Source organism: Manduca sexta, chromosome 11 (genome assembly GCF_014839805.1).
Source record: "Manduca sexta isolate Smith_Timp_Sample1 chromosome 11, JHU_Msex_v1.0, whole genome shotgun sequence".
In the NCBI taxonomy this organism is placed as follows: Eukaryota; Metazoa; Arthropoda; class Insecta; order Lepidoptera; family Sphingidae; genus Manduca; species Manduca sexta.
Genome location: NC_051125.1, coordinates 7,007,974 through 7,027,576, shown reverse-complemented (window position 1 = coordinate 7,027,576; position 19,603 = coordinate 7,007,974). Strand labels below are relative to the sequence as shown.

Genomic DNA, 19,603 nt, shown 5'->3' with positions numbered 1-19,603 from the left:
GAATACTAAAGCACTGCTTTCAAAACCAGTATATTATATTTAAAGATCTATTTACTATTCAACGTCAATAAAAACCATCACGTGCGAATCGTGGACTAACTAGTATTGTATAATTTATATGTCGCTTCCGTACTTTACTTCTTTGTGGCTCGTAATTCTCTAATGAGTTCGCTATTGCTGTATATATTTTGAGAAAGGGTTATTTTAGTTTATTGAAAATAGATGATGCTTTATGTTTACTTAAAATAGATGATGCTTTATGTTTACTTAAAATTGATGATGCTTTATCGAAAGCATACTCCATAATAGTCGGAATGCTGGTGGTAGAATTTACACCGTACACAAGGTGTTAAAACTATCATAGTGGCCCACGTAAGTGTTGCGCGTTCCGGGATCAGCCTGTGTATATTCGGTTCCAACAGGGCCCTTATTCTGTATGATAGTGTAAACGCGTAACGCGGCCGTGTCATGTTATGTTCGAGAAATGTGCGTGGAATGGTATTCTATAGTCCTAAACATGATGCGTTGTGTTACGTGCTTGTTACACACTGTCAAAATAACGTGCGGGATAGAGAATAAGGCCCCTGGTCGGCATGATAGTGACTGTCGTGGGGTAATCATCTCTCGTCAGTCGACATTCTAATTCTATTGGACCCTACTTTACTTGCCGTTAGGTGCAGGCGGTCACTTTGCATTGCCCGTATAACAACAGTCATTAGTTGTACAAGTATTAAATTGCTCGCAAGATGCAAGTATTGTTAAGAAAGTAACGCCACTTATAACAGAAGCCTTGGCACAATACATTTTCCCGTTTGTTTCCCGCTACATATTTATGATGACTATAATAATGTGATTGGTCTACAATTTCAATATATCTAGGATAATTTTCATGTAGTTTTTCAATAACATTAAATAAATCGAAACTCCGAAACACTTGTATAAAGGTCACGTACTTTACTATTCTTTATTGTTAGTTTTGATTAAATATATATTTTTTTATCGTTAAAACTGATAGGGTAAAGTAAGAATGATGGTAAGCATTGAGAAGTAAGTTATTGTCCCATTTATTTATAAACCACACCGAGTGTTTATTGCTTTTCACATAAATACTTAGTATGCTTGGAACGTTACGAAATACGTTATTTGGAACATGACGACATTAATATTATTATACAGGAATATTAAAAACACTTCTAATTTTAGAAAATGCCAACAATAACAAACAACTTACTTAAAACCATGAATAGCGCAGTTTCTTCGTAAATAAACTGTTTTTGCGTATAAAACAACAGGTGAGTGAATTATTTAGTTGTATTTTTCCTATTGGCTTCAGGTTTACCGAGTCAAAATTGTAAATATTCTCACTTGAATGATTCTCGCTCTATTAGTGATATAGAACTGTGTGATGATGCAATACAGCAAACGTATGACTGTGTAGCTATAGGTATTAATATATAAATACATTATTGCAATAAAAGATAGAAACTCTCAATTTACCACCGATGCAATGTATGGTCTCCCAAGGTCTTGCAATGTCATTGTGAAGTTTATAAATGATAAAAGAGACTGAATATAACAAATAATTTGTCAATCAATGTGCAAAATGTAGTCTTACATTAATAACCCTACTCGATTAGGTCATTTGAAATGGAAACAAAACTGACATCTAAGAAATTTTACTAATATTATAAATGCGAAAGTTTGTACAATGTTTGGGTATTTCGACGTTTGGGTGTTTGTTAGAAGTAAACAAATAAATAGCGGAACGAATTTGGATGAATTTAGCCACACAGAGAGACCATGTCCTGAATTAACACATACTTTTTATCCAGGTTTTTAGCTAGCATGGGAAATAATGGAATCAGATTTTTTAATTAGATGAAGCCGGTATCGTTCTCGTGGCGCTATAAATCGGTACTGTATTTTAGGCACTTATGTAGCAGGAAAAGATATTCCAAGATATGCAGCCAAAGCCTCGAGTAACACTTAGTAATTAATAAATTCTTCATACCAGAGCTATGGGTCTTTTTATTCTTAGTTTGTACGCTCTACCAAATGATAGAGCACCAGTTAAATTTGCTATAGGCTTCCTAAATTTGATATCCTGATCGTGTTATTGACATTCAAGTAAATGATGTATTTCCGTAGGTAAATAATACATTACATGATAAGTATTTCCCACATTAATAAATCTATCTTTGTCATAGATTGTTCTGATTTCTTATAACTTTCTTATAACTCATTATTATACTCAACTATAACATTATATTTTGAGATTTTGTATGAACTACATAATCATTAAGTAATAAAGGGAAGCACCTCAAGTCAAGCGGAAGACCTTTGCTGGACGATGAAAGAATATAATTTCCTTTTGCCACATGTCTAGCAAATCCTTAATGGCCTGTCAGAAGTATGGAGTAGAAGTGTATTAAAGCTAGCATTCACTGTGAGAATTTCTGCATAAAATGTATTCACAAAATCTGTGTAGTTAATATCGTATGGAAGTGTACTGCGAATGACACTTGCAAAACGGTTAGCGTGAAAGAGCTGCAAAGCTCAATTTTTTTGCAGTATCCAGCTCGTAAAGGCTTATCTAGTCAGTAGATAACTTTCTACCACTCTTATCGATTGTGTTTAGTCATTATTTCATAATCCTATGAAAATTCTACGACGTGATACGGAATAGCTTCACGTATCATCGAAGACAAAACTATTTTAACTGGACATCACCAATACATGTTCGAAGATCGATAAAAAGTACTAAGGTACCATAAATTGGAAGAAGTTTTATTATAGCATAATTATTATTAAAATACACAGATAAATTCATGAAAACTTACTATTAAGCAGATTCTGGTTTTAATCGTTCAGTCGATTAGCGGTTTTTCTTATCCATCCTTCTGTGTTATTAGAAATTAGGACTACTTGTAGAAAAAAATAATAGTTGTAAAACACGTCATAGACATAAATTGATAAATTATGTCAAAGACTTTACGTAGTTACAGCCTACAGGGTCTTCCCTTGGTGACGAGTGAATCGTGCAATCACGCACGTAGGGCTAACTTTCTCATTTCAAGGTGAAGGCCTTATTATATTTGGATGTAAGGATTTCTATCAAATATCCTCGACCTGTATGTTCTAATCGTTTCTTTAAACGTTCAGCTCCACAATTACATCTTTAATTCGTTCACCCTGAGTCTTAAATTTTGGATAGACATGCACGTATTAATTAAACTATTATCAATAAAGTTCGATGTAATATGCCAATCTTGCTTTATCTTCCTAGTTCCTGTGTTCCCCTTCCGCTGCGTAGGAACAGTGTCGGGTGGATACTGCTGCTTGTCCAATCACGTCAATTGATTCAATCGTTCAGAAATGACGCTCGGTTTGACGTCATCGCCCCTTTGTCTGTAAACGTTCGAAAACAATCTAACGGTATTGTGATGCTAAGAAAAAAATGCTGCAAGAAGAAATATATGTGTTCATTAATTATAATGGGTACATAATGTTATTGCAATGTATTGATGATTTTGATGGAGAGGTTTCGGGGTATTACGACTTCAGATTTTCTTTAAAGACTATTTCTGCACAAGTTTTTAAAATTGTGACTTTCAAATAACCTAAAACATTAAAACCCCTACTATACTTACATAAAAATAAAAAAATTATAATTTTGAAAATTTTGCACTGTTACTTTCACATATGACTTAGTTTCCAATGAACACAGAGAGATTTTTCGCATCGAATTGCAAAAGGATTTAGGACGTATGTAATACCCATTTTGTTTTACTGTCGTCCTACGTGTTGATACTTGTTAAACAACAGTGAAATGTTTAAAAGTATAAAATTCATAAGTAAAATAATTACTAGAAATTATTTAACGTATATATATTCAATAGATTTTATTTGTTACAGGTAGCAATTAAGATAATAGATAAATCACAATTAGACGCCAGCAACCTTCAGAAAGTCTACAGAGAAGTGGACATAATGAAGAGACTGGACCATCCTCATATAATTAAGTTATACCAGGTAAGTACGTTTTGTGTATACTTTGTATTTTTATGAAGCAACTGCGTCAACGTTGACGCAAACAGAACATTGATTACCTAGTTTGTAAAGCTGATGAAAGCGCTTTAAGATCCGATTAGGTAAATACCAATACTAGCTGTCGCGTTTGTGGTCGGCCGACGCAAACAGCTGTAGTTCTTTCATTAACGTGACGCAAAGCGATGAACGTTTGACCTCGGTGAGTTCCGACGCCATGTACGGGGCAGTAAATGTACCGTACATCGGGATCAACAAAGGTCAGCTACGTTCGAAAAGAGAAATTATCCGTCCCTCTGCCAGTTACTTACTGTTTTAGCGGAACAAATTTATATATATTAGCAGCCCGACTAGAACTAGGTACGGTTATTACGTCACACATCACTTGCTCCGTAATGCGTCGGTAATGACACTAGATTGGCTAAAATGACACGGTACAGTTACAGCATGGTTATATCTTCTGAGGCGTGACAAGCTCACCGCGGAAACAGAACGTTCAATACACATACAGTTATAATTTAAATGCGTTTAAAATTGATATGAATTATATTGTATTAACACAATCTCTGGCCATCTTCATACTATTCTTTTGTTACTTGTTTGACGCAAAACCACAAATCGCTATTTTGTTTCACTATTGCTACTTTTAGCTATTTACGCATTCATTGTAGGCTGTAACTGGTATTATATGTTTTATCGCTCTTTGGACAGGAAATGTAACACAAAGCAGAAATTTACATTTTTAACAGGATGTGGTATTTTGTCTTTCAAATGTTCTTGACGTCAGCACTGTACACGTTAAACAATTTACGTCAACATTCACATGTTAATCTCATATTTCATGTTGAAATTTTGGTAAAGGATCCATTGCATCGACGCAATTATAATTGAAGTGGCTCATAATAACGTTCCTCACACAGCCATTGTTGGAATTTACCAAATAAATGGGTTTCGAAGTAATATAACTGTAATTATTAACTGTGTTTTCGTTTTCACTTAAAACAGGTTTCGCTTAATTAGTATCGACACACGCACTTGTCTATTATACTGGTTATTAGATAGAAAAAGTAAATCCGGACGCCAAATATCCCTTGTCTTCTTTAACTTGACCGCTTGAGAATTTTGTTTGTCTCCTTATAATTTAGCGTTTAATTCAGACAAATTGTATGACACAAAAACATAACCTCGTGTCAAATGTTTTGGGCCTAATTGGATAGACACGAGCTCTTCCCTCACATTGTTACTAGAACAACACTTTAAATGACAACGCAATCACGCACACACATCGTGCCGTGGCTTTCTATAATCTGCATGCATACCAAAATTACAATCAGCAACAGTTCACACTTCTGTATATTACGTAGATAATTTTATTGTGACGTCTATAATATTGTTTGGCAAGATTAAACATTATCGGCAATAAGAAACTCATTATCTGCTTTTACATCAGGATTGATTAAAAAATTTGTGATGTTATCAAGTAATTACATGGCCTTGTTACATTGAAAGTATGCTACTTCTTGTCCAATGCGTTGCTACAATTTGTAAGTACTCTATTGATTCGACTGCGGTGTAATTGTAATTTCCCGTGGCGGTATATACTGTGAAGTATTTCGATCAAGATACATCCATCGGTATCTTGTTTATTAAATTGGTCGATTAGTCTACCATACGAAGAAACTAATGGTTCCCCAATATATAAAAAAATCTTTAATAGTACACTGCTGTGTTCGAATAACAGGGGAATGGTAATTTACTTCGCAACTAACTATTTATATCCTTAAAATATGAAGTTATCGTTAGTAAAAGATGTCCTGAAGATAAAAGGAAACAGAAAAGTATGTCACGCTGCAATAGCAGATACTCGGCTCGGAACAATGGTAGTTGCGTAATGTTTAGTTACTTGTGTCGGCATCGCAGTGAATGGATTGGTTGCTATTAAAACCCTGAATGGTACGGAAGGTTTCTTGTGTACAAACATAACAATTTTGAATGCTTGACAATTTACAGAACATCCGTTGTCCTCAGATCACGAGCGTGGAACGTTATGTTTGTTTATATTGTAGAGCTCTTTGGAGATCGTCGATCGATCAGAACTTTTTAACGGGTTTATGATAGATAACAAAATAGAATAGCATACAATTGTACCCTAATGGTTAATTGTGTTTGCCTGTTTTTCCCATAGGTATGGGAAAAATAGGCAAATTCTGTTCTATAAGTATGTTTGTGACTTTTTATAATGTTATTTTTATAAAATAATACTGAACTAAATTAAACAAAGAGTTTCGTCTAAGTACTCATAAACTAGATCGTTTCGCGCCGTAATTTGTTATTTAAATAATAACAATTTCTTGATACCCGTTTGATAAAAATCAACATAACACTATACTTGTATCTATAAATGAATCTAGTTATAAAATATGAACATAATCACGACGTAATAATTTTATTAATAAAATTAAAACATGCTTTAATGCCTTCTGTCACGCCATTATTTTTTTGATAATAGAAATAGAAACTTATTATGTACAGCCATTTATTTTAGAAATATGCTGTTTGAATAGTAAAAAAAAAAAGAAACTATGAATCACGGTGTTATTTTTAGTGATAGCTTTCATTTTTACTATGACCCGCGGTCACTTCACGGGCATTACGATCAATTCGATCCAGTGTAAAGTTAGAGGTTATTGTATAGGCGTTTTTAATGTATTTAAAATACCGATTTTATTGATAAATACCGTGTTTATAATTGGCTTTGGTAATATGGATCTACATTTATGTATCCCCCTTCAATATGCATATTTTTGTAGCTAGAAACCAACAAATTCTTTACTATATTCAGAACATCTTAATAATTCATACATTACGTAGTATGTGCGTTTGTGCGATCAGAGGTATTCTTGACCTTACGTCTACCGTTTCCTGTATTGATGACCGCTTCTGGTGAACCGGTAGTGTCACTATCCTGCCTACGCAATAAGCAAACCAAAACAATCTAACGTTAAACAATATTGGTCACAATATTGTCTTATAGCAACTATTTTATTCAATCATTGCACTACATAAAAATATATCAGCTTTGATATAACGTTATCACTTCATCGTTGTAATTAATTAACTGGGGCGAAAATCAACAGCGCGGTTTACTTTACGAGTGATTAAAATTGCCATTACCTGGCTAACGGAATGAAATGTAAAGTTCGGGAAATTAAACATCGAGATGATTACTGGATAATAATATCGTATAGTATTTCATTGTTCGAATCGAACAATAGCCGACATTAGATTTAGATTTGATAGAACATATTGCGTTAAAGGTTTGTGTCAAAGTCTTGCAATTTTTACGTAGGCGGTGACGCTGTTTACGATGTTTAATACTGAAGTTTCATTGTCCAATGACAATTCAAGTATATAACTCTAATTTGTGTATTAGGAGTATTAGATTTTTATATGAGTGGAATTGAAAGTGAACGTTACTTTTTAGGCGCGTGTCGAGATCTTAATGCATCTCTTAATGTCCCCCCCCCCCCCACCGAGAACATGGCCTAGTGAATTCCTTCTATACATTTACGGCGCACGAGTTACGGGAAAATGCAAAGATTACCAAGCGACGATAGCCTAGTTGGGTATGGAACGGTTTGCCGAGACGAATGTCCGCAGGTTCAAATCCCAAAGGCACACACCTCTGACTTTTCTAAAAAATCATGTGTGTATTCTTTGTGAATTTATCGTTCGCTTTAACGGTGAAGGAAAACATCGTGAGGAAACCTGCACATCTGAGGTGAAGGTGAAGATGAAGGTGTGTGAAGTCTACCAATCCGCACTAGGCCAGCGTGGTGGACTAAGGCCTAATCCCTCTCAGTAGTAGAGGAGGCCCGTGCTCAGCAGTGGGCAAGTATATAATACAGGGCTGATATTATTATTACCAATAATTTGTTTGAGAAAATAATTGCACTTTAGGATGAGAAACACAGAATCAACAATTTTAGTGGCGAATGAAATTTCCACATTACGAAATTTAAACAACCATAGTAAAGGTAACATATTGTAGCAATATGATGGTTGATTTCTTTTCTATATGTATTATAAATTTCGAATAGATAGCTTCTAAAAATATGTACTGCGAGCTGTTTTGCTAAGGCACCGCTTTAAATAACTTTTGGAAATACGTGCTACGTTTTGCATCTTCTGTAGCCTTCAAAGAGCCATATCACAATATAATTTTCTTCACGTTTCTAATTTATCCTATTGAAAATAAATGCGGTTACGTATTATTGATGACATTGTTAAATGTAAACATGCAATTGAGGAAATAATATTTATTTAATATATAATAGCCAATTAATCTGTCGGACTAGAGTTTATTTACATATCCTACTCAATATATTATACAAGGCCTTAGTATTCAAGTTACGTATATTTTATATAATAAGGTATATTAAATCGCAGATAATCTTGATATAATAACACCCTTCCAATACACGAAACAACTTTGTACATTAGTGGTCAGCCAAACAAACCTCTTCTGTTTCAAAATATTTTGCTGACAGCTTGGCAGACTGTTTGCATTGTTTGGCGCATTCGCTCAGTTACTACAGAATAGCTAAACTTGACATTGAACTAGTGCGCTTTTACTGGGTTAATGTAACAAAAATAAACACTTTTAGCTTTGATAGCAATTTATCAAAAGGAATGAATATCAAAAGGACGCGTTTACACGTGATATTTATACAGTTATTAAGTCCGAAATATGCCAGCAATATAACAGTGCCTCGAAAATACTTATTAAACCAATGGTTTTAATAAATAGAATGTTTATACAAAGCTATTATTCCTGGTAATCTAATTATGCATGTATATCCTCTTTACATTATTAATTATACTGTCTTTAATATAAAATTTATAGGTAATAAAATCGCATTTGTAATGGACAGGTTTTTGATAAACATTGTAATAAATGAAGATGTTTGCTAACGTTTTTGCTTTGTTTTCTACAGTTATCTTTAAATCTGTACGTCATGGTTAATTATTTGGGCACTAACCTCTTAAACATTGAAGAATAATTAAGTGTAAACATAATATTTTTGATTAAAATCACAATCATCTTATTACTTTATATACTGATTATAATTAGGAACCGGATTATATTATGCAAAATTAAAAGCTTGATATATGCATGCAAATATGCAAGAAATATGCAGCATTAAAAGATAAGTTTAAGGAACAAAAAAAAAGAGAAAAATATTTATTTTTATATTTTTTTTTAACCTCACCATACTATAATTAATTAGCCTTAGTTCCTATATATGATAACTAGCTTTTGCCCGCGGCTTCGCCCGCGTTATAAAGTTTTTCGGGCTAAAGTTTTCCGTTATAAAAGTCACGCTATATATTTTCCCGGGAGCCTATGTTCTTCCCAGGGTCTCAAACTGTCTCCATACCAAATTTTATCCCTAATACGTTGGGTAGTTTTTGAGTTAAACTCAACGTTCGGGCAGACCGATGCAGCGGGGGACTTTTGTTTTATGATATATTTTTGTAGAACTTTTTAAGAGGAACAATCCCGTCATACATTATTGTTGCATAACTTTAACCGTTTACGCAGCGCACGCAACAGAAGCTCTCAAAACTAATAAATTGTCCCCGTTTTTGCATCATGTTTTATTACTGCTCCGCTCCTATTGGTCATAGCGTGACGATATATAACCTATAGCACTCCAGGAACAAAGGCCTATCCAACACAAAAATATTTTTCAGTTCAAACCGGTAGTTCCTGAGATTAGCGATTACTACTCCGCTCCTATTGGACATAGCGTGATGATATATATAGCCAATAGCATTCCAGGAACAAAGGGCTATCCAACACAAAAATAATTATTCAGTTCAAACTCCAAGTTTCTGAGATTAGCCATTACTGCTCCGCTCCTATCGGTCATAGCGTGATGATATATAGCCTATAGCACTTCACGAACAAAGGGCTATCCAATACAAAATGATTTTTTTTAGTTCGAACCGGTAGTTCCTGAGATTAGCCATTACTGCTCTGCTCCTATTGGGTATAGCGTGATGATATATAGCCTATAGCACTCCACGAACAAAGAGCTATCCAACGCAAAAATATTTTTTCAGTTCGGACCGGTAGTTCCTGAGATTAGGCATTACTGCTCCGCTCCTATTGGGTATAGCGTGATGGTATATAGCCTATAGCACTCCACGAACAAAGGGCTATCCAACGCAAAAAGATTTTTTCAGTTTGGACCGGTAGTTCCTGAGATTAGCCATTACTGCTCCGCTCCTATTGGGTATAGCGTGATGATATATAGCCTATAGCACTCCACGAACAAAGAGCTATCCAACGCAAAAATATTTTTTCAGTTCGGACCGGTAGTTCCTGAGATTAGGCATTACTGCTCCGCTCCTATTGGGTATAGCGTGATGATATATAGCCTATAGCACTCCACGAACATAGGGCTATCCAACGCAAAAAGAATTTTTCAGTTTGGACCGGTAGTTCCCGAGATTAGAGCGTTCAAACAAACAAACAAACAAACAAACAAACTCTTCAGCTTTATATAATAGTAAGTATAAGTATAGATAGGAACAGTAACATTATTTGATATTTTTGTAAACGTAAACAGTTTACATTAAAAATATTATTTTTATAAGTGGAAATCGATTGCCCCACATCCACTGAGGTAATTGGGAAGAATTTGAACTGGGTGCTATGTTGGCAGTTATAGTTTCTGGGAAAAATATTGAAAATGTATCGATAATATGCAGCTTAAATATGCATATTATAATCTTGTCTCTACTCATAATTATTCGTTGTAGAGCGATGATGAGCCACGTTTTAGCCTGTTCTGTTCTGTCTTTATCACGAACGGTCTGGTAAAACCAGGCTGTACTAAGTACTAACTTACTCGCCGTTTCCAAAGAAGTCCGTGTGAATTAAATTCTTTTTTACACGTGAGTTAGGTGAATACAAATTCTGTTTGGTTTCTTGGAATTTCGACAACGCATTCTCGATTCCTCTTATATCGGCATTCTTATGTATTTACTTTTGGGTAACTAATTTGCTCTTTAACCATTCTTGTGTCATAAAAAGAAATGAAATAAATATTTGTAATTCCTAACGTAAGTGTCTTCTTTAATGAGAATAAGGATTGTTGATAATAAAAAAGAAGTAGAATGTTAGATCTTACTTTAATAAGGATTATGTTAATGTTATAATTATAATCAGCAGTTAAAGCCATTAGAATGTGATTGCTTATAGCATTTCCTAATAAGTCCTTTTGCGTAACTCGGCTTATTAATGCGTCGATAATGTTGCATTATAAATAATGTAAGCCATGTGTACATAAATCGATGCAACTGGCGCGCATCATTGATACATGTTGGGTTTTACGTTGGGCGCTTATCATGATAGAACATTTAGCAGGACGTGAAAACAATATATTTAACAAATATGGAAGTTTTTCAACAAGTTAAATTGGAAAACTAAGTTATATCCTTAACCGTTAATCTTTATAGTGATTTGAGTGTCAGAAATTAAGTACATGCGTCACGTTTTATGGATAAAAAGATGTACTTTAAACTATGCAATCATTTCGCACAAATAAAAACGAAGGCTGGTGTTCTTTGAGACATTGAAAAAGGAATTCTATAAATCGCCAACTTAAACCGATAAACTTATCGTAACAACGATGACGTGCGCACGACCCTGTTCATAATTTGATCTGTTGTTTCAGGTCATGGAGACGAAGAACATGATCTATATTGTATCGGAATACGCGAGCAAAGGCGAGATATTTGGTAAGCATGTGTTTGTGATTGTTTTTTGAAGAAATATCAATCGGTACCAGTGGCGAAGGGTTCATTTAACACGATTCTTGCCGGCTTGCATTATGACTTATGTGAAATCTAATTATCATTAGAAAAATTTGTAGACCGCATTTATGCTTATTAGTAGTATCTATATGTTGTGTTGGGTTCCCTTTCGAAAAAGAATCCATTGCCACGGTACGCAATGCAATCTCTTGATACGACTTTTTTATATCACATAAGGAGCAATTATTTTCAGTGAATAGAATTTATAGTTCCCGAGTTCAATATCACACCGTGCTATTATACTTCAGTTTATTGCAACAGTGTACGTTGGGTTATGAAATTGTAGTTTCTTTTGGGCTAGTAGTGGCATTGGCCAGCATTTTAATGTCGATCATAATATTATCGTGACTTCAGTAAGTGTTGAAATTGATAAACCGAGGGAGTACCCACTTTATGCTGCAAATAATGCCTACAGTCGGCCCAAGTCTCCTTTTCGATATCTTCAATAGTTGCAATATATCTGAGATTCCTTAAGTGTTGTCTGTGATTGTGATCAAGGTGATTATCATCAGATGACTCATTACTTGCACGTTTGTTTCGTTATATTTTAGCATGGAGACTACTTTTTATATCGTCCTCAAATTATTTTGCATTAAATTTCGGCTAAAGTAATTAATTAACTTTAATTGTTGAAAGACCGGAAATGATCGGTATCATGGTTTTATTTATACTAAAATTACGTTGTACGTCATTAGGAACGCGGTCTGTTCTGCTTGCACTATCATGATTATTTAAATAGTGGTAATTAGGCAATGCCACTTTATAATTTATTGTTTTACACCGATACAAAAGCATCAAGCAACAAAAGTATACTTTTGAATGTTTGGCATGATAATCTAGTAAAATTGCACAATATTTCTATGGAGACACAGGTAGCGAAAACTGCGTCTCTATCTAGAAAAACACAAGCTGTAATAAAACTAGGAAATCAACGTCTTCTTTATATTATTACCATAAGCAAAATGATCAAAATAAAGTCTGGTTATAAAACTCTCAAACGTTTTTGGTCTTTCGCGATCCAGGGAATTAACCCAGGACATCAATAGCCAAGTACCTAATGTTTAGTAATACGTTCAAAGTATAGTTACAAGTAGGTTTTTAATATGTTCTTTTTAAATAACTTGACAAATTATATGGTTTTAATTTTAAGTAAAAACGAAACACTAAACTATAATATTGTTAACAATACTCAAACGTTAACCACCGTTTTATTGAAATTTCCAGTATCTGATGAAAATGTTCTAAGTTAGTAAAGTGACAGCCCCTCACTCGTCTGTCATATAAAATCTCGTAAAATAACATGACGCTGGCATAACCTCGAAATCGATTAAGGGCACTCGTTTCGTAAGTTCGTGGCCGCTTTGTCTATGACGTAAGCGGGCCTGTCGTGACGTCACTCCGTAGGGTGTCGCAGGGTGTGGCAGGGGCTGTGAGGGGAGAGGGTGAAACAATTTCGCGCGCAGCTGACTGTGCCCCGAAAGCCAACCGTGATGTTCATGCACTGAGCCCCTAAAAGGACCAGCTTTTTAATTAATTTCGGGATTACTCTGGAAGTTATTATGCCATTTTTGTACGAGATATCTCGCGTTTGGTTTCCTTTTATTTTGCTTACTTAATGCAGTCTTTGATATCCTTTATATATAGTAATAGATTAAAGAAATTTCCCCTCAACAATTTTAACTTTATCGCAGCCGAAATTGAACGATTTCAATAAATATGCAATTATAATTTATATAAAATGTCTCCCGAGACGTTCGTATGAAATTTTGCCATTCAATATCCTTTATCAATAGTGAGGCGAGGCAATAAGAATGGCATTTGAATTCGGGCTATACAGTTTATCAAGTATGTGTTCACGTCACAGTCTACTGTGCAGAGTTTGTATATTTATTTAGTGTAATTTGCAAAAACAGGCCCTAAGATCATGAGCCGATATGAAAATATTTATGTTGAAAATAACACTGCACCTGCGCCAGGTGACCGCGCGATACTCAAAAACACACTTTGCTACTTGTTGTACTTTAAGTGTATTTCGCTATACCGGTTTTATTAATTAATAAAATTAACATATTTTTAAAGTTTTTACATAATTAAATCGAATATCGGCATTATATATTTAGTAATTAATGCAGGAATGATTTTAACTACATTGAAATTGTATTCAAAGCGGACGTACTTAATCGTACCTGGATATTTAAAGGTTAATTGGGCAAGCAAATATTTTAATGAGATAATTGCAGATAATTATAGGAGTTAAGTGTGCAATTTATTATGTTTTTTCAATAATCGATTATAGTCTATATTATATTATTATTTACAAAGTTGTGTATTACACGAATTATTAATATCTTCTCTCGATATTTTGGTACAAGTTATATATGATTTTTTAAGATGGAAGTGCAATTATAATATTATATTACCAAGGTATTAAAACACACTAAGTAGTATTATTGAAAATGTACAAAAGCTTGTGTTTACGCGAATGTAAGACATCAAAATGAAACTGTTTTTCACATTTTATCGCGGTTACACCGCGGGTACCGCGATAAAGCCCGAGAAATAGTTTAATTTTAATGTACAAAAGCTCCTAAACTATAAGTAATATTGTTCTCTACCGGACTCCATATTTAGTTGTGCAAGTGTGTTGTCGAAATGGTTTTAGACAGTAGTATTTCGAAGTTCTACAATAGATAATCCCAGCAAATCCTTTGTCGACACGTTTTAAAATCAGAAGCGCTTCCCATCTTTTGTTCGACGCCTGCAGTCTGTGATTGCGTCCGTCCGTTGGAATTATTAACTGAGAACTCACTAGACTATTCGATTTCTAAACTGTTAAAGTTAGTTACGTAGGTTTCACATTGTTTAAGACTGCGTCTTTCAATCTTAGTTATTTTATTACTTCTTCAAAACAAGGATAAATGGTTTGTGTTGTCATAAATTGTATTAACACTGCCAATTATTGTTCTTTTTTATTTAAAGTAATAATTGACGTATGAATGTATAATAACGCATTAGGAAGTTTCTAAACAGTGGGATATAGCTACTGGTTTTGATTTACAGGTGGACGCTTTAATTTACATGCAGCAGTGATTAACAAAATACTAGATCATTATGCAATAGTTATCCATTGTTTTATACCAACTGTTTACGTACACGGTCTAGTGAACCTGCTCCATCTTCCATGACAATTGTCCTGATACATTCAGCCCGGGCAATTGTACTAGGAAACCTTTTATTTTTCTGTATGGTGCGCGCTGCATTGTTACTGGCAGAACGCCTTTATATCACGTCACAACTCCCATCTCGTTTGAAGACGGCTTCTATTTATTCGATGTTATTTACTATGTAGATGCTTCCATTTTCATATATCTTGGAAAATAATATTTAGTATACGTGGAAATATTGGACGCCTGGGGCTCAATAAAGGCGTAAATCGATTGCGATCGAGGAATATCGCGCGGCGGCGGCGTAGCCGTGGATTTACATCTATAGAATATAATATCGTTTCACATAAATTTGCTTACAAATGGTTGACACAAACAGTCGTGTTATTTGTAATTGTAATTTAATAATTTTATCATGACGAACTAAGTCTTACATGAATGTTAACCACGACGGGACTCGTATATTTTCCAACCATTACGTGTTAATATTTAATTCTATAAACTTTTACGACGATGTTCAGTTTACTAATGTGGTGTGAAAGTACACTACTAAGTATAATGTTCCATTATTTGTTTTCTTTCACATTATGGGTGCTTAAATTAATTTAACTTCCATAATAATCATGCTTTTAATGATGTTTTCAATGATTTTATAAACGTGAAACAATAAAACTTTTTATTGAAATCTGTAGACAAATAGTAGTCAGGTAGATAACGTATACTCACGCTGAGATACGCTATAAAAAAGGAGAAATATTGCAAATAAACTCATAAGTAATTTTATAACATAAAGACTACGCGTGGTTACCAATTACGGATAAATATTGTACAAATCTATACTTATAAATGTAAATTGGCATGATCTAAACGCTAAGTAAAATAAACTTGTTTCACTTATTTTAGGTATACTACATTTTTTCAGATTTTTTCACAGTTTTTCTTTGAATTAAAAGTCGCCGACCATCCGAGTGGCAGAATATAAACTAGGTAGACAAAAGAGTTATTTCCAGAAGCGGATAGTCTCCTCCATAAACATTAGCTCTCAGTCCAATACTCATGAATACTTTACTTGCCTACGTTTCGAAACGGAAATCTGTAGGATTTACGACTCATTTTTGCCAGTAATTACGTACGTGTACTCCTACGTTTTATGTTTCCATCTATTATCCGAGGAAGATATTTGGCTCATGTTACGTGGCTAACAACGTAGTCTGGATTAGAAGTATTCCGTTAGCTCCATTTTGCGAGTAATCCTTTGTACAGAAATTTTTGTGCCACGTGTTTTTGTAGATTTTTAGGTTTGCAAAATGTTAATAGTATTGTATGTTCTGTTACAGATTACATAGCAAAATATGGTCGTATGGCGGAGCAGGCTGCTCGTCGTAAGTTTTGGCAAATACTTTCGGCTGTAGAGTATTGCCACGAGAGGCGGATTGTCCACAGAGATCTCAAGGTTAGAATAAAGTAATGACCTTTGTGATTTATCACAAATTTCATATACGTAAAACCTGAAAATCTGATTGTTCGAAATTTTATATCGAAACGGGATATTTGCGCAAACAAAGTACCGAACATAAAGCGATACCTTATAAGGTAACTAATACCCATGAACAAAACATTGCTTATCATAATTTCTTACAAAATTTTCTTTCATTCAATCTTAGAATCTTCCTTTCAAAATATAACGAACTCTACGTTAGATTGCTTGTTTTTCAAACGTACTAAAACTGTCTTTAACTTTACTTTCAATTCCAAAGAAAATAGTTCCGAAAAAGCAAGTCGCCGAACTCAAATAAAAGAACAGTTAAGAGGAACATTTTGTATGAATCTAACTACTCAAAACTCGTGCGTGCTTTGTTTGTTCAGCACACCGTGAGCATAAGCTTTTAGTAGTGTACAGTTAAAATGGTGCTGGAGAGCATTTCTGTTCTTTTAGCAATCACTTAACTCCAACGCCAACATAGTTGGCAGTTTTGAATAGTTTGACTTTAGCAGAAAAGAGTAGCTGGCGACACGCTGTACAATATAAGCCGTACCAAAATATACTGTATGTGGATTTGTAAGAATATTACTGGGAGATATTTGCCTTATATCACACCAATACAGATTTCAGAAATATATGTCTGTGACATTCGTTGATAGAATAAAAATACGAATGTTTTTCTATTCCCTTGTTGATTTGGACTGATTCATATTCAAAGGACGTCAACTTTTTCCACCTGACTAAGGGAACTTTTTCTATTTAGGCAGAAAATTTATTATTGGACGCGAACATGAATATCAAGATAGCGGATTTCGGATTCAGCAATTACTACGCGACTGGAGAGCTGCTGGCGACGTGGTGCGGGTCCCCCCCATACGCCGCGCCTGAGGTCTTCGAAGGGAAGAGATACACTGGCCCCGAAATTGACATATGGGTACGATATTATATTTCTGCTTAAAGTAACGTTTATATTACCTATTGGCTTAACTTTTACGATACTAGCAATAAAAATGTCAACTGATATAATTTTGTGCTTTGATAAAATACGCTATTTCGTTCAGTTTACGAAAAATACACCCTTTCGACTCGATTTCGATCGTTGTTGTTATTACTAGTATAGTACTTCATATATAAACTTTTTAATTCTACCAAAATTTTTATTTAGGTAGACTTTAAACTCTTTTAATCCGTATTTTGTAGTATTAAATAATTGATTTCGATGGCAATTTAGATCATGTTAAAATGACAGTTTTTTTTATTAGTATCTTAGAACAATAACATAAGCCATAGTATGTTGAAGTTTGACTACACCTTGAAATAGTTCAAATAAACCGTTTAAACTTTCGTTAGGTTAAAATCTCTATAGCAGACTAATTATAAATGATCGTAATTATATGTCAAGTCATCCAAAATAATTATACTAAAATTAAAATTATGTTTATAAGTTATAATAAATACGACAATAAACATAACAATTAGTGTTTGTTTTTAACATAGTCGGTAAAACCACTGCAATTTTGACCGATGTCAGCTGTACTTTAAGTTATCTTTTCATCATTTGTGTCTACAAGTGTGTTTTTGTGCCATATTCCGCACGAGTTGCTTTATTTTTCTGTTTCCTAATGAATGGAATATCTTGCAGAGCTTGGGAGTGGTGTTGTATGTGCTCGTTTGCGGCGCGCTACCGTTCGACGGCTCCACGCTACAGTCATTACGAGATAGAGTGCTCTCCGGCAGATTTAGGATACCCTACTTTATGAGCGAAGGTAAGTGAACATACTTAGTACCTACTTTTATCAACGACGTGGTATTTACGGAACCCGCTTAGTTTTATGTCCGCGATGAAAATAGATTGTCGATAAGAAACCATATCGCCCCTCTCAATTAAAACCTTGATTATATTTGAGTGATGTATCTCCAATTCACCTATGAGTATGAGGTAAATGCTTTCCTCACGACTCAAGTGTCTACATTGCGTAAACGATACGTCACACTTGAGAACTTATCTTGTTACCGAGAACTAAAACGTGGCAGCAAATAGGTTATTTAATTAATACAAAGGCGTATGATAAGTGTAACATTATCTTGACTACGCCGGGTCGACTAAAAGTATCGGACACGTAATTTACTGTTTACTTTGACATTAACAGGACGGCTGTAAGTCACGTTTCACGAACTTGAGTAATACTCTTTCTAATTACGAAGATTCTTCTAAACTAGTTTGGAATCCTTAATCACTTTGAACGAAACAAGGTCAAAGTATTTATGTAAACACCTCGTTACAATCTTATACTTACTGTTTATTATGAAAATTTTAGATAAGGAGTACATACAATATTTCTTGAATTAAACACTTATTTTTTAATCTATTCATAGAATCTTTGTGGTATCTAAAACATGATATCCCTATTTCACCTTGTCTTACTTGTGAGAAAAGGCATTGGAGCGAATATTTATGTGGATTTTTTAAATCATAAAACATCAGTTTTCCTGTGAATTAGAATTTTGACCTGTAGTATAATATTACGCCATATTATGGTAAAACCCTAAACGAATCGATATTTTGTAGTGTAAAGATCATTGTGCATTGTGTAATAATACGATTTTACCCAAAGTTTAATGATCTTTAGGGTGTAGATTTGTTACGTATGTTTGTAAAAAATAACTATGTATACTTATATAAAAAAAATTGTACGTAATACGTATTAAGATAATAAATGTATATGTATTCCTAACCCATGCGTTCTTTTCAATGAATGCTTTATTTTATTTTATGTTTTGTCTGAACGCTAAATGAGTTCAAAAACTCTGACGCAAAACTTTGTAAAAAAGACACAGAACACTTACTAAAATGAACCTTGAAACTACATAATCTGACAATATCTTGTTTTGTTTTAGTATTTTTTTCCAGTCATTGTTACAAGAATAGATAATACCAATAAAATATTAAAACAAACTAATCAAATCCCATCTGTACATGAATCTACGATTATAATGTAAATTATATTACGTGATAGCCACG

At 34.0% G+C, this 19,603-nt stretch overlaps 1 protein-coding gene and 1 long non-coding RNA gene across 2 annotated transcripts in view; one reads left to right on the top strand and one right to left on the bottom strand.

Moving 5' to 3' along the window:
* The window catches only part of LOC115442706 (serine/threonine-protein kinase SIK2), a 44,688-nt gene that overhangs the window by 13,187 nt on the left and 11,898 nt on the right, over positions 1-19,603 (top strand). Inside the window, exons 2-6 of the mRNA XM_030167845.2 lie at positions 3,916-4,032; positions 11,796-11,859; positions 16,436-16,551; positions 17,345-17,515; positions 18,224-18,347. Coding sequence (XP_030023705.2) covers positions 3,916-4,032; positions 11,796-11,859; positions 16,436-16,551; positions 17,345-17,515; positions 18,224-18,347 — 592 coding nt within the window. The remainder of the gene's footprint in view (positions 1-3,915; positions 4,033-11,795; positions 11,860-16,435; positions 16,552-17,344; positions 17,516-18,223; positions 18,348-19,603) is intronic.
* The window catches only part of LOC115442717, a 31,891-nt gene continuing 13,402 nt past the window's right edge, over positions 1,115-19,603 (bottom strand). Inside the window, exon 3 of the long non-coding RNA XR_003938551.2 lies at positions 1,115-3,408. This is a non-coding gene — a long non-coding RNA (uncharacterized LOC115442717). The remainder of the gene's footprint in view (positions 3,409-19,603) is intronic.